The following is a 17,045-nucleotide window of genomic DNA, read 5'->3' as shown; positions in this document are numbered from 1 at the left end:
TTTTAGCTTTTCTCAGAATATTAATTGGACACTGTGAAATTAACTTTAATAACAACAAAATAAGTTTAAAATCAATATTTAAAAAAAAACATTTTTTTTTGTTTCTACATCTCGTTCGCAATTTTGTGAAACAAAAACAGTTTAGGTAGTCACAGAGCTGAAATGCACAGTTTGCGAGGATAAACCAGCTGATTGTGGGATTAATGAAGATGTCTGAATCACACTTTTTCTGTGGTTTCACAATACTGGCTTCATTTAGTTAAATACTTGTGGGACGTTGCTGGCTCCATTAGGGATCAATGACCAATCAGAGGACATATSATTGATCTGTGAAAAGGCCTGAAGTAGAGATACCTGCAGCACCTTCAGACATTTAAATCAAGACTTTAGAGAATATTTATTTTTAAAAAATCCCCTCTTGAAACTTTAGGGAAACCTGTTCTTGTAAACCAAAATAACAGTCCAATTTGCAGGAACCCTTTCTGACCTAAAACCCAGTCAGGATCTTTGGACCTGAACTAAATGACCAATCAACAACAAGCCATTTTTTTGTTGTCCAACTCTAAGAACCACTACAGCCACAGACTTTACAACACAAAAAAGCATTAATATAAATTCCAGTTTAACAGATTGAGCTACAGTTAGGTGTAGTAGTAGCTGAGAGTCATCTACAGTACGTATTTTGAGTGCTACTCAGTGCATAAGGTTTTTGTTTAAAACTTTGTGACTAAATATAACCTTTATTTTAACAGGTAAGTCATTTGAGAACCAATTCTCATTTACAGTGACGACCTGGTGAAGAGGCAGCAGTACAACACAAAATGTCAGAACAATGTTAAAACAAATACACGACACTGACAGCATAGAGTACAATTACACATACTGTAACATTATGAACCAGGAAAATAAAATAAAATAAAAAAAGCAAACTAAAAGCAAGTACAGTGATCTTTTACTATTGAGTGTATCGAACTTTTAAATGAGGATAGTGAAATGAATGAGTCCAGTTTTAAGGTTTGTTAGATGTTTGTAGATGTTTGAATCAAGCCTAGACATGTGAACAAAATTGTTGGTACCCCTCTGTTAATGACCAAAATGGTCAATGAAATAACTTTAAACTGCGTAAAGTAAATAATAAATAAAAAYTGACTAAAAATTAACCAATGAAAATCACAATAGAATTATTAAAAAAATCAAACCAATGAAACAGGCCTGGACAAAAATGATGGTACCTCTAGAAACGATAGTAGTACTGAAAATATTTGGGCCATAATGCCAAGTTAAATTAAGCTGTGTCCACTAATCAGCGTTACAGCTGTCTTCAAACTTGTAATTAATCAGTTTGTCACAGATGCAAAAGTGAAGCATTTGAAGAAACGAACACTGTCCCTACTGTCAAACATGGACGAGGCTCAGTTATTGATGGTTTGCTGCATGTGACACAGGGTGTCTTGAGTCTGTGCAGGGTATGATGTAATCTCAAGACTGTCAAGGCACTCTGGTGAGAAATGTGCTGCCCAGTGTTAGAAAGCTTGGTCTCAKTCRCAGGTCATGGGTCTTCAACACGATAATAATCAAGAACACGTGGCTAAAAACACCCAAGAATGGATCCAAACCAAACATTGGACTGTTCTGAAGGRTCTGATCTAAACCCTGGAGCATGTTGTGTGGAGAAGAAACCCTTCAAACCTGAGAAAACTGGAGTGGTTTGCCCTCGAGGAGTGGGCCAAGTACCTATGGACAGGTGTAGAGGTCTCATTGACAWTTACAGGTTTGATTGGAATGACTGCCTTAAAAGTTACGCAACAAAATGTTAAGTTACATGTAACATTTTTGTCCATGTGTGTATTTGTTAGCACAATATCAGATGAATGGGCAACATGCATTCATTCTGGAAAYGCTGGGTCTTTCATTTCTAAATGTAATATATGGAAATCCAGAAACTTTTATTGTCTTTCACAGTTTTCTTTACATCATTATTTTTTCATTTTATTCGTCTACTCCGGTTTTCCTTTTCACTGACGTCAGCCTTACAGAAAAAGAAGTTTTTGCGGTAAACCTCAGGCTTTTCTCTCTAATAGGCACAGTGTGCTTCTGTAACACCGGCTGCTTTTGTTTTGGTTACAGATAAAATCATAGAACAAAAACACCACAGCTGAAAAAGAAGGAAAGAAAGAGACAGAGGGACTGTCGAGGGGGAAAACTGTGCAAATTAAAGTGTGTTAATTCTTGTGGTGCATAAAAATAAAACCCCAGACAAATTCAAAGTGCAGGAAAGTTCATCTGTCTTTTTTTTTCTTGTCTGGAATAAGGTACACACTGAGATAAAGAGAGGAAGAGGAGATAATAAAAAGAGTGATGATTTGATGAAGCAGAGCAGAAGCAGTCTCAACTCTTCCCCGAGCGAGCACAGCTGGCACAAATCAAAACTCTTTCTTCTTTGAGAAACTCGACATCTGTCTGCTGGAGTTTCCTTCTGATCTGGTTGAAGGTTTCATCTGACTCTTCCTCCCTTCTCTTCCCACCTTCACCATGTTTGATCTCAGCCCGATGCCGCCGATCTTCCTCCGTCTGATGAGTGATGAACGTGTGGACGCGTGCAGAGGATCACAGCGCCTGTTGCTGATAGCTTTCTTTAAAATGCTGACAACCTGACAGGCAGAGCTGGGGTCCGCTGGATGAGAGACGGACAGAGAAGAAGTGGAAAGAGGAGGGGGTGGGGGGTGGGAAGAGATAGAGGAGGTGAGAGGAAAAGAGGAGGAGAGATGAAAGGGAAAAAAATGACTTCATGCCACAACTGGACTGCCCCCTTTTTCCCCCTCAACCTCTCTCAACTTTTCCCTCCCTCCTCCTCCTCCTGTGTGTGTTTTAAATGATTTGGGGAGAAGAGAGGGACAAGCATTCAGTTTGGCTGAGGGAGCAGGCAGGAGCGTCACATAGAGACTAACGGGAGCCTGAGGGGCTGCAGACTGAGGCTAAAGAGGACTGAAGACACACTGAAACTGATCTAGAGTAAATAGGTGATTGACAGGCAGGCAGCAAGAGAGATAAGGAAGTCTAGATTATGCAGACTCCTACACCAGCCTAAAATAGCTGAAATAGCCTGCACAGGGAGCAAAGACTGAGCCAGGAGCACTAATTTTTGTCAGGAGGAAAAGTCTGGGAGAAAAGAAAACATTTTTAGAGCAGATTTTCTTCCTTTAGAAACAGAAGGCAGCAGATGGACTGAAGGACCTTCTGAAGAAGACAGTCTTCATCGACATTTAGTGATGCTTTTCAGGAACTCTGAACAGACTTGTTCTGAGGACGCGGATAAAACCACAGGATACTTTTATAATCATTGAATTGAAGTTTTCTACAAGTTTTTTTTGTCACCATGTTTCTTCAAAAGAACTCTTTAACAGCGCTCTGGACTACTTRTCTTCAGGTTTTGTGCCTCCTGGATGTATGGACCTCAGCCTTGCCGGCTGCCCAGCAATCCAAACCTCAGCTGCAGCCGCGCCGGTCCAGACACATGTCGCCGCCTCCCTCCCTGTCCTCGCCCGGCAACTTGTCGGAGAGCGCCGAGAGCAAAGTGGAGCGCCTCGGCCAGGCGTTCAAGCGGAACGTGCGCGAGCTGCGCGAGCAGAGCGCCTGCTTGGACCTGGTCTTCCTGGTGGACGAGTCATCAAGCGTGGGCGCCAACAACTTCCAGAGCGAGCTGCGCTTCATACGCAAGATGCTGTCGGACTTCCCCGTGGCGCCGGAGAACACCAGGGTGGCGCTGGTGACCTTCTCGTCCAAGACCCACGTGGTGACCAGGGTGGACCACATCTCGGCGCCCAAGTCCCATCAGCACAAGTGCTCCCTGTTCAGCCTGGAGATCCCATCCATCAGCTACAGAGGGGGAGGCACTTACACCAAAGGAGCTTTCCAGAGGGCAGCGGTGAGTCTGACGAGTCAGCAAATCTGTCCATTCTTTTACACATAAAGTATTTGTTTTATGTGTAATCTGTGTGTCAGTCTGGATCCTGCTGTGTGTAAGTGTGTGTGCACATGGAGGTTGAGAAGGTAGATGTTAATGAGGCCCTGTGTGGCTTTGCTGCTGCTGCTTCCTCTAATGACCCAGCAGCAGACAGCGAGGGGAAGCTGCATGCTGGGTGATTGTTCAGGGGTTTCCAGGGATGAAAATACCCCTAACACAAATCCTTCCAGCTCAGAGACTGAAAGATGTTGGGAAAAGTGGTAAAGATGATTAAAGTATGACCTGAATTTTAGTTTTTAACACAAGCACAGAGGCAGAGATCGGGTCAGAATGTTGCCTTGTTTTTTTTTTTTTGTTGTTGTTTTGTTTGTTTTTGTGTTTACATGGTGCTTGACACTCATCGGAGGACATATGGTGCAATTCATCTGTCGACTCCAAACAGCACAGCTGTAAAAGCCATGTTGGTGGTAGAGAGGCTGATCCTGTAAAAACACACACTTCAGCTCAGATCTTCCTCCAGTTACTTTCAACATTCTTTTCAACACTGAGACAGCAGGTGATTTTAGGTTCTGTCAGCTTTCTGGGACAAGTTAACAACCTGTTGCTTCTAATCTGTATTTAGATTAAAGGATACTTGGCTACATTCATCATAAGGTTAAAAAAAACTTACTCTCTTTAATGCATTCAGTTATTGAAAGCAAAAACTACAGCTGAGCATTAGCACGTAGAGCATCTTTGCAACCTTCAGACTTTGAGTTTGCAGGATTTTGCTACAAACTGATAACCTTGGACTAAATCCTCCAGTTAAACACTGAAACTTCGGCCCTCAGGACAAATTTTTAGTGAATTCTCTTCTGCTTAGTGTGGATAAGCACACTGCTGGCTGTCTCCCAGCTGCTAAGGACCACAACATTACCAAGAAAAAGCTTTTGAATAAACTTTAGTCTCTTTGCAGTACTTTAATTGGTCTGAACATGACTTATTAAGAAATCAAGCTATTTTCTTTTCAGATGCTTAGGTTGCAGTTGTTTCTTGTGTAGCATACAGGGCAGAGTGGTGTTCACTTTAGGATACTATTAAGTCTACGGTAGGCCTGAACCACTTCAATAAGGGTCATGACTTGCTACAGGTTTGTTATGACAGGAAAAAGAAACCAATGGCAAAATACTATTTATTTTTTTAACAGGACGATGAATGTAAAAATTTACCTTGTGTTTACTAGAAAGGGGCCGTGATCACCTGTGGCTAATTTAATTTATTTGTCGTGTACTTAATACTTAATGTCTGTACTGTGATGGTTTGGTACAAATATGTGTACTTTTACACTCGTAGTGTTTGGTATGGCTGTCCACTAGGGGTGTAAACGATACAGAAAACTCATGATTTGGTTCGGTTCGATACTTTAGTTTCACAGTTCGATATTTTATCGATCCAAAAAATGAGAAATGTCCATGCCCTTTTAAAATTGTAATTTGTTGAAATTAATTATGAACATTTGTTTAACCTCAAAAGTACGGTTTATAAATTAAATGTTGCTGAAACAGCAAGTTTCTCAGTGGCTCTGTGCTCGACAATGCAGCCTAGGTGGAGTAGTCGAACACAGATCCACTGATCCTTCAACATAGAGCATCTTCAGAAGACAAGTTGATAAAGTAAATTATAAAAGTCTGTATTGTTCGATACAAGTGCGTATTGAACCTAAACACTGTATTAAACATTTTGATACAGATATATGTATTGTTTACCTCTAGAATTCTTGGTAATTTTTTCTATAATTTTTTAGGTCTTTTCAACATTTTATGGCTATAGCAATAATAAATACACTTATCCGTAAATACATGAAGAACTTTTGAAARTAAGAAGCAGCTAAAACAAAATGGTGACAGAATTAAGACGTCTGTCCTCATCAGGTCTAAGCATAGACCTCATCATTGCACACTAACACAACTAAATGGTTTCTAGTTATCTGCTTCATCTATGTTATTTCATGTTTGTGACTGGCAGGCATACATTTTGCGTCTGAGATTAAATGAACAGTGTTCAAAATGATTCTCCTTCACAAACCCTAATATTCAGTATTCTGACCAGAAGAGCTCAACACTGTTTACACACAGACCATTTTTTTTGTTGGGTAAATGAACTTAGCAGACCCAGACCTAAATCCMACCCATTATTCTCCAGAAACCTTTTTGCACCTGATAGATTCAGACTGACATTTACTGCATGTCTTCACATGATCAATGAAGCGAGGGAGGAAAAAAGCAGCACTCTTTGTGATTTATTACCCAATCTCAGAGTGTTTTTTTAATTACCTGTCTAAATCTGATGGAAAAAAGTTTGTTTTTCTTTTTCATTAACCTTGTAAAAGACAGGTCAACCAGCACTAATCAACAAAGCAGGCTTTCATCTTGTTCCTACTGAACGGCACAGCAATAACACAAAACCTAAACGAACCTGGAATTCTGTCATGTGTGAGAGTGCTGTAATTATTATTTTTTGTGCTTTTGCCCAAACGTGTCTCCATTGTGTTCCCTCGTATCCATTTCAGGGAAATTTTCAGGGTGCGTGAGCATGCATGGATAAATTTATTTGAAGTGTGAGTGTCTGCATCTGCGTAGAGAGAAAGGGTGAAAGTAAAGGGAGGGGATACTTGATAATTGCAGTATAATAATAATAATAATGCCATATTTTATTCCCTTAGCGGGTCTTGGCTGTTTTAAGTGCCGAAGAGAGCTGGGATCCATTAAGAGAGACATTTTTCCACCAGCCGTGCATGTAGAGACATGGCTGTCCTCCAGCTCTCTTCATCTCTGACTCTCTTCCCCCCCGTCTGTCTGGCTGCTGTCTCTCTCCTCACCAAACGCATCAGTCAGTGGGTTTAAAGCATCAACGCTTGTAGTTTCCACTGTTATTTCTGACTGATTTAATGGCTGCCGATTTTGTTTTTTTTGGGCTTAGTTTATGACAAGTTTGAACGTAATATTCAGCGGTTTTGTGTATTTTTTTAAAGGTGTCCCGACTGAGTAGTTTGATATAGTGCATGCATCAGAACAAAGAACAATCTGGGGTACCGTCACACAGTGCAGCTTTTTCCTCGTAGAAAATTATGAAACAGACACTGAACAAGAAATTTGATGCATATGAGCACAAAATAAATTTTTTGTGAGCTGCGTGGGACATGATAAGGATGTATTCTGGAGGAATGTGTTTCCACTTGCACTTCTGATGCAGCCTGGGGCACTTACTGCAGGAATATCTTATTATTTCTAACACAACTGTCTAATGTGAAAATAAAGGAGTTGTAAAGTAATATAACATAGCTTTTGGATGAATTTGATTTTTAAAATCAGACTTGATTTAAATCAGCAGAAATCCACTTTGTTTTTTAGCCCCTCACAGACGAGCCCAGAGGTGGGCAATCCTGGTCCTGAAGGACCTCTGTCCTGCTTGTTTTACTTGTTCCCTGTTCCAAGACCTGGTTCAGTGATTGAATTACCTCTTCAAGTTCTGCAGAAGCCTGCTAATCACCCAGCCATTTGAATCAGGTGTGTTGGAGCAAAAAACAGGTAGCTGTGTCCCCATGCCAGTTTTTCTCAGAGTACTTCAGTTTGCGTACTCGCTGATACTGAGTACTCACTGAGTTAGAACCTAAACATTACACAGTGACTTTAAAAACACATTTCTTTTTTTAGAACAAGGTGTCTCTACTTTCTTATAGGCCTATAGCCCCTCTGACTGGGTCAAATCAAATATACAGCATGATACTGTTGAAACATTTTAAAAATAAATAAGATTTACTTTCAGCTTATACAGTATACATTTCTTAAATATGGATCTGAAAAACATTTCACTTGAAATGTAAACTTTAATACATCCAATTGATTGTATATATACCAATATCAATACTGACACTTTACCAGCCTTTAGCTCACCAGTCTGGTCAGAATTAAATTCTTATTTCTCCACATTTATACCTTCAGCAGGTAAGATGTTAATCGTTAATAACTTTTCCACAGATCCCACTCCACACAGAAAATCAGGAGCCAGGTTGTGAACCTGCAACCTAAAATAACTTGGCAGATTTAGTTACTAATATACAGTAGATCTTTAAAACATGAGGCCACGATACAAACGCCAGATAATTCAAACTCTGYGTTAAACAACTCAGTATTCTTTTACACATCACCTGGAGACAAACAAGCAATCACACGTTCACTCACACCTACAGACAGTTTAGAGTTATCAATGAACCTAACGTGCATGGTTTTGGTCTGTGGGAGGAAACCGGAGTATCTGGAGAACAMCCAGTCAGGCCCCAGGCTGGGTAACAATCCTTCTCGCCGCTCTAATCACCGCGCCATCATCAGGGGCTGTTCTAGGGGCGGGGCCACAGGGGCCCCAACTGAAATCTGATTGGCCCCCTGAAGTGTCTCTGTCCTGTCACTCATCTGTCATTTACCTGGGAGTGATGATGGTGGATGTAGTTCCATGTTCAAACACTAGTTGTGGTAATGAATCAAATAGTAAAGTCCAGAATGAATCAAGCTTACAGAATTCTTCTCTTCTTAAGAAAATTTGAACAATCCTGTAAAAAAAAGTCTTTCATCTGACAAATGATGGTTGGATTTTTTTTACATGTTATGTGTTTGAGAATATTCTATCTATGTACAGTAAAATGTATGAAAAACTGGGAATTGACTGAGAATTTACTCTGCAAGGTTTTTTTGGTACCACTTTACAATAAGGTTCCCCTTATGGCTTATAAAGAGTTTATAGATAGGTTACTAATTCATCTGTAAAGTTTACACTTTATAAATCATTAATAAATGTTTATTATGCAACAATTAAAGATGATAAAGATGAAACTGTCCAGTTTCTTACCAAATAATGAGACAAATCTGTTCACGTACATATTACATCTAAAGGTGGTATATTAAACATTTTAGACTAGGTTACTACATTGTAAGCACAATAACGATAATAAACACATATTTTAACATATTAATATTTTACTGTATTACTGCATTATAAATATTCACAACTGTCAAAGGAGACTCATCATAAAGTGTAATACAGTACACTATCAATGACAAACATTTATAAATGCCAAAAGTTAGTCTTTAATGTGAAAAATCATTTTTAAAACTTAGTGTTGATAATATTTGAAATTATTGTTCAAACATGTAACTACTATAAACAATGTTGATGTATCAAAAAACAACAAAAAAGTCATGTTAACATTCCAAATAATCCAACCCAAACTAAAATAGTGTACAGTTTTATACTGTACAATAGGAATCCCTTTAATATGTGTGGATATTTGTAATGCAGTAATACAGTACATTATTATATGTTAAAATCTGCATTTCCTAATCATTGTGCTTACAAAGTAGTAAACTAGTCTGAAATGTTTAATACACAAACAGATTTGGCTCAGTATTTGGACAGAAACCAGACAGTTTATTCTCTTTTTTGACCTTAATTAATGTATAATAAACATTTATTAATGATTTATAAAGTGTTTACAGATGAGTTAATAACCTATCTATAAACTCTTTAAAACCCATCTGTAAGGGGAGCCTTATTGTAAAGTGGTACCCTATTTAAAAATATAAATACATTACATTACAAGTGTTTGAACATGTACGACTGGTTAAATGTATACACCGTACCAAAACTGGGGATTTGTGTGAAAGGATGCTGAACAAAGACTTGGCCCCTCTATGAATATTGTGACCCCTTGATGGCCTCTTACGCAAAAAAATCCTAGATCCGCCACTGCGCCATCATGTCGCCCGGCAGGCTCATAGTTTTCCCTTTTTTGTTCCTAAGAAATGCTTGTGTGATTTTGGCTGGGCTCTTTAGTTGTTATCATGGTAGATTATTCATCTTCTGACGAGCTTCAGGAGACTTGGATTCTTCTTATCAGCCTGGATTTGTGCGCATTCACAGGCATTCACTGTGCCATCGTTAAATATCTCCACTAAACCCTTTGAACTCCCACAAGAAGGTGCTTTCAGTGTTCATCAACTTGGCTTTCACGCTCTTTAGAGATGCTACATTTTGAAGCTTTTGTCCTGGAGATGAGGTTTTATTTGTTGTCGTTTTGAATACTGGCACTCCCGCTCCGAAAGAAGTGTTTTAAACAGCCTTTAAATCTGTGGAAAATCTGACAGTTTGTAAATAATGATATTAAAAATGTTAAATCCTTTGCTTATTTGTTAGTGTTAGTAATGGTGGAACAAATCAGAAATCAAAAAATTTATATCTGAAAAAGTGCTAGTGTGTGTTTAACATATGAGCCTTCCTTATTATTGAAAACTTTTATTTTGTTAAATTACAATGCAAAAAAAAAATTTACTGTATTTGAAAACTTCAACATATTGCAGTGCCCTTTTCAGCCCCTTTTACCAAAATAYACAACAAATATTTGCCTGTGTATTTGGAAGAATGTAGTTGGAAGAAAAGTGAAATCTTCTTGTTTATTATATCCTTTTTGTCATGATGAGTCACATAATTACTCCAGAAAACGTCAGGCACGTTTCCTATTCTTCAAGCTTGCTTGATTTGTTTTCCATTCATATGTCTCTGAGGCAAAACAACCTACATTTTTTGTTTCATTTTATTTGCTGCTTGTAATCTTGTTTATCCACAAATGATGCCTTTTTCCATTTTTTTATTTTGCTTATATTATTGCTTGTTTTGAAGAAGAGATTCCGCTATAAAAATGTGATTAAAAAGTGTCTCTCTGTTCCAGCTTGTTAAAAAAAAATCCCCACCATCACTTATTTCTCTCATCGTTTGTCTTTGTGGTGAGGATCCACCTCTGGGTTGCCTCGAGCTGCCAGATAAACCTTCATTCACTTTTTACAGGCAAGCCTGCCTTTGGCAAAGAAAAGCTGGCCACTAAACTCTGTGTCAGTCAGTCGTCTTCTCAGTTACATAAGACAGACAGATGAGAATAGAGTGAAAAACGTTGTTGAAAGAAAGATGGAAGAATGAGAGAAAAATATTAAAAAAACACTTATTTGCTGTCATGACCATGTGAGCGTTAACGCTGCTTCAGTTTGTCCGTCTGTCACAGTGATAGACTGAACTGAAATCTCTTTAGGGATTTCCAGGTGAATTATTTTCTTCCTCGTTTGCAGAGGAGACTTCCAGAAACACCAAATATGTCCAGATCACCGTGCAGCCTCCCCTCCCCACACATAGTTTTTATGTTTGTTATTGAAAGAAGTCAGAGCGGTCATTTAATGAGCTGTAAACTGCAGAATGATTCAGCTTCAGCTTGTGTTTGTTTGTTGGATTTTCTTCTGGCAGCAACACACATTAAAAAAATGCATTTTTTAAAGCTAAAATTGCAAAGCAAGTGGTTTAGGTTTACTTACTGTACATACATGTCAGCTTGTTCGGTTTATCTGCAAATTACACAGATTTTCCACTATTTGTGTAGAGAAAATTTTATTTATTTTTCATTAATTAATTAATTAATTAATTAATTAATTAATTAATTTATGTCTCAGAGTCAGTGTGTAAGAAAATGTGTAAAGAGGTATACATTTTGACTAGAGGCGCTTTCACTTGACTTTTCATTGTTGGGGAGAGCGGCCATATTGTTCCCATATTGTTCAGCTGGTGAAGCTGCTGTGATAACCATGACGTGCTGCGTTAAAGTCAGCTATCAACAAACATTATTTTATTTTAATAGAAGTGCTTGTCAGTTCATATTATATCAGACAAAGCATGTTGCCAAGGTATGCTTGTCTGCAATAGGCAGAAGCTAAGCAATGAAAATCAGAAATACTTTGGATAAGTCTGACTAAAATGACGAGCTAACGGCTAATCCGGTCAAAACAAAGACCAAAGTGGATTGTTGTTGTCTTAAACTAACATCACTCAAACATTTCATTCTGGATCATGCAAACATTGTTTTATAAACTTTTACATCACCAACAAGTTTACAATCTGCAGCTATTTTACGCGACAGTCTCTCTTTTTTTTTTTTAACACAAATAGAGGAAGCAGCTAACTACAGCACATTTTCTGCAACCTGGGGCACTTCCTGTAGAAGCGTTGTAGTATTTCTCCTGAAATAGGTGTGCAATGAAAACTGATGGAGAGGTTTATAAAATAGTGAACTACTACAAAAGGTTTGAGACTGGGGTTGTTTTAAAACAGGATTGATCCAGAGTTGGTCCTGCTCAGATTAGCCTGTAAAATTAGACCCCATTTCTCCAAACTGTGGTCATCCAAAGAGCTATCCACAACAGGTAAGATATTTCTTTACGACCTTTCCACTAAACTTCACAAGATCTGAACCATTGCTTTAATTTTGGTTTTAAAACTTACTTAAATATTTATTTATTTATTGTGCATTAAAATCAGTTTTTTATTAGTATATTATAAAGTAGGGCTGTGTATTGGCAAGAATTTGGCGATACGATACATATCATGATAGAGGGGTCACGATACGATATATCCCGATATATTGCGATACTATAAGCAAGGCGATATATTGCGATATTTTTGATCCAAAAATTTTATTAAATAAAAATCTCTTACTGGGAAAAAAAAAAAGAAAAACCAAAATTCACTGTCTCAGAAAATTCTAATATTACATAGACATACTTTTGATACATTTAGCTGTTTTCTGCTTTGTATGTATTTTATTTTATTTGTTTCATATTTCATCCATGTTTTCAATTATTAGACTAAATTTGCCAATAAATAGTTTGAAAATATATTTTTTGCAGCTTTTAGTTTTTAATATTAATTTACAATATGGTCACCAAACACGTAACAATAGTCTTTATGTTGTCATAAAGTTCAGTAAACAGATGATATGAAGCTGCTGCACACAGAGTTTCTGGGATCAGCTGACCTGCATCCAGAACATTATGTGGGTCGAACAGCAGGGCAGGTCCTGAAGAAAACCAGTTAACAGCAGGGCAGGTCCTGAAGAAAACCAGTTAAGAAATTGAGAAGCTAAACCAGTTAAACCGTTTTAGAAGCGAACACAGATGGATAAAGTACATGGACTTTGATGCCCGTGTCAGCTTTTAATAACTGTAGAGACGCCGTTACTCCTCGGTTGAGCTGCAGCCTGCAGATGAAGCAATATGTGTTTTTTATTTTTATTTTTTGCGAAGCAACGTCTGCTGTTTGCCTCCTTTTTCATCTGTTAAGAGAGCGAGGAGGAAAAGTTCTGTGCGGTGTGCAGCGCAGCTGCAGCGCTGCTGTCCCACCGGGTGAATGAAAGTCAGCAGACATGCACACAGGTCAGTTTTCTACAATCAGAATAAGATGATCTGATTAAGTGTTTACATGACGCATTTTTATTCAGAACGGTTGTTTAATCCGATTACTTTTGCCCATGTAAACGTAGCTAATGAGAGCAACAGACTGAGTTTTATGTCACAGATGGAGTGCCGAGCTCACTCGAGGTGAAAGACGCATGCGCTGTATGCGTAACGTGAAAGCTGACTACAGTTGGAAAAAAGAGCACACAAGACACTTAATTTGTCTTAAAATCCAGACATTCTGACAAATAAGTAACTGTTGGTAACCTTACCTCAGCTTAGAAGGCAGAGGGTGTCGGTCTTTTCCGCTCAGATTCAGCTAACGGAGCATGAAGCTAATGTTTACTTACAATGCTAATGCTCTCTTACTCTCTGGAGCTCAAGAGGTAGAGGAGCCGAATGGCTGGCTCACTGCTGCCAACTAGTGGTCAGAGGCTGAACTACAACATAAAAATGAACAGCTGGCAGGAAAGTTGACATTTTAAACCTTAATAAAAAATCGATACAGGGCTTTAGAATATCGATACAGTATCGGGGAAATGAAATATCGCGATATTTCAGTGTATCGATATTTTCTTACACCCCTATTATAAAGACGTGTGCACTTCTCAGTCACACCTCATAAATTTCATGAGAAAACATTAATGTAATCAAATACTGGACACTACATTTTATAAAACTCAAATCTCACACAGCGGTTTGACCCTTTTGCGCCTGCTTTGATGCGTTTCTATCATCCTGTTATAGCTATCCTGACTTAGAAATATAAGTTAACGTTACTTGATTATCAACAATTTGTACTTCTGGCTTGTATTTATTCACTAGTTCAGTGTACTCAATTTTTTAAGTGCAATYGGTTTACAAGCTTTGTTTAATTAATAACTGATTTTACAGTGCAGACCTCCCAGCAGACTGTCAGGAAGCAGAGACGTCATATTCGTCAGCTTTGACGCATCACAGCCAAAACACGCAGTGTTGTTTATTAAACCATGGCTCATTAAATTAAATGAGGCTCGTGTAGATTGCTTACATTTAGCCTGCGGGGATAATCTGTAGGGTTCCTGTAGATTCTTGGCCTCTCACCAAAACTAGCAAGAGTACATCACATAGTTGATTTAGTTTGGAAGTCTGACTTTTTGTTTTGATTTCTGCAGCTTTAAAACGTGATGTTGTGAGCAGCAAGTTAATAAGAGAATTGATGAGCTAATTGCTGGAGAATTTTTGTCTTATTACAGTAATGTCAAGGGTAATTTTATTGGTGAAAAACATTTAAGTGGACTTTTTTTTCTTATTTAAACTAAATTAAACAAGAAAAACTACCACATTGTGAAATTTTACAAGTACTTTCTAACAAATAACAGATTAGTTTAATAATCTAAGATAAAAAAAAAGAAGGTATCCAACAAATAAATGAAATTTCAGTGACAGAGCCGATCCAAAGGAGGTCCTCAGTGGTAAATGAAAGCTAGGTGCATCTCTTTGATTCTTTACCCCGGCTGGACATTTCAATGATAACGTGATTAAAAAAATACAGTTTCCCGTCTGTGAACCTACCACTTCCCGCCATCACACTATTAATCATTTCCTCTCCCTCAGCCAGTCTGTTTTATCCCTTTTCTTATCCTCCTCTCTCCTCCTTAGAATCAAAGGTTTACAGGAAGAAAGGTGATAGGGCCAGAAAAGTCCTGATAAGATAAAGGCCAGAAAAGAACACATGGAAGGATTAAACTATGTTTAGTCTGCAGATTGATGTGGGMCATTGTATGGAAAGCTACATGAATTTATTAACACTTTATTCAGGACAACAAAATCAGCATTTATAATAATTTATGTTTTTTTAACACTTTTGAAATTGTTTCACGCTACAAAATACAAAAATTTTAGTGAACTTTAAAAACTCATGATTTAAATTTCTTGGGTGTTTTTCCAGCATGACTTTAGTCATCATTTATTTTTATCTATCAATAGATAAATACTAGTTTTCTTCATTTTTAAACTTTGAGTCCCATTTGATTTAGATGAGATTAGGGCAGTGGTTCCCAAACCTTTGCTGATGGGCCCCCCTTTGGTTCATAAAAATAATTTCATGCCCCACCACCACARCCACCACACACACGTTTGTTTCTCGACCCTGTGGGGACCTTCCATTGACTTCCATTCATGTTTTTTAGACTTTATATCCTAACCCTGACCATATACTCTAAAATTAAACTCACAGGTATCTATTTGACTCTAAAACTAGCATAAACCTTGGTCCTAAACCTAACCCCACACCCATAACTTGTATTTGGACCCATGGAGACCTGGCATTGGTCCCCATGATGCACTTCGGTCCCCATGAGGCTGCTTTTTTGGTAAAATTGTCCCCACATTGTAGGAAAAATCCATACATACACACACATATATACACACACACACATACACACAATCTCCAACCACATACACAGATATTTTGTTTTTAAACTCATTTCAGTTTATTTCTCACCACAAAATGTTCTTTAACATTTGAACTAATTAAAGAAAACTGGAAAAATAGATTACAAGAAATTACAACCCCTTAAAAAACATCTTAACAGTAATTATTTAAGTGTAATGTCTTTTTTAACTTTGTGAAAATATTCAACATTGCTTCAATAAAACTTAAAAAAGTCTTTCTGTTCAAAGTGGGTTTTTAAACATGAACAACACCCTGAGAGGAAAAAAATAAAGGTTTGTTGATAATGAATAAATCTCCATCAAAAACCTGTCCATTATGCTACCAAGAGCATTCCCTCCCCCTCCACCTCGCCATTCAGTCAAGCTGCACCCCACCTGCAATGGCACTGCGCCCCCCCCAGGGGGTGCGCCCCACACTTTGGGAACCACTGGATTACAGAATATATTGATTCTTAGTCCAGGATGTGGGATTTCCTGAGAAGATGAACTGAATAAAGTAGAAGTCCTCATTCTTGAATTGTTTTTTATCTTAGAAAACCAGTTAATTTTTGAGAAATTRCTTTAATTCAGCTTGTTAGGTTATTTATAAATGTGTTTATTTTCTGTGATTTGGAAGCTTTATTACCTTGTAGTTGGGTTTGAGTTATTAAAAGCAATAATATAGGACTATGTACCGGTACTCACATGTAATTTGGGATTTGTGTTGGTAAAATGGAATTTTTAAGATTGAATTGTTATTTTCAAATCCTCCAAATTAAAGTCTTTAAAATAATACACAGTTTGTTGAAATGTGGCCAATTTTCAACTGGCCTGGCAGGAACATAGTTGTGTTTACTTGACTGTCAGTTGTTTTTGGTCTGAAGTGACGTTGTTGTGAATTTTAGCCCTGCAGGAAAAAGGAACGCTCAAGCTTCACAACGACCTCAAACATCTGCAGCTGGAAAAGAAAAGTGGTAAATTTCAAAGAAAGATATTGGAATTTTAAAACAGATGGATATGTCTGTAGACCGTCTTAAAAATGTTTTGATTTAAAGGTAGATTAGGAAGATTATAGGTTACTTTAGTTACAGGAATGGCTAGATGGTATTTCTATTTATTTTTACGCAAATTTTAATTCCAACAAAAACTGATACATTCACTTTTCTTGCAGTGCAGCCGGAGCTCATTTTGACTTATTTTGCCAGCACAAGTCATATTTTATTACTTATATCTAGCAGTTAATCTTTTTTACCATAATAAGCATAACCCTTTTTTTAAAATAATCAAAGATGAAATCTATAATGCGACTTCCTAAAACACACAGAAACCCTCTGAACGTGGTGCATAACTGGCCCTTGTACTGAGGG

General features: G+C 37.7%; 1 protein-coding gene across 2 annotated transcripts in view; it reads left to right on the top strand.

The window, feature by feature from the left end:
• svep1 (sushi, von Willebrand factor type A, EGF and pentraxin domain containing 1) overlaps positions 1–17,045 on the top strand; it is a gene marked incomplete in the record, with an annotated part of 133,423 nt that overhangs the window by 6,620 nt on the left and 109,758 nt on the right. Inside the window, 1 exon segment of one of the 2 annotated variants that reach the window (XM_014021032.1) lies at positions 3,428–3,925. In XM_014021032.1, coding sequence (XP_013876486.1) covers positions 3,515–3,925 — 411 coding nt within the window. 2 annotated transcript variants of the gene reach the window in all.

The sequence above is a fragment of the Austrofundulus limnaeus genome, unplaced genomic scaffold (assembly GCF_001266775.1).
Source record: "Austrofundulus limnaeus strain Quisiro unplaced genomic scaffold, Austrofundulus_limnaeus-1.0 Scaffold276, whole genome shotgun sequence".
Taxonomy (NCBI): Eukaryota; Metazoa; Chordata; class Actinopteri; order Cyprinodontiformes; family Rivulidae; genus Austrofundulus; species Austrofundulus limnaeus.
The sequence above is the reverse complement of the archived record's forward strand: the minus strand, read 5'-3'. Positions and strand labels throughout refer to the sequence as shown.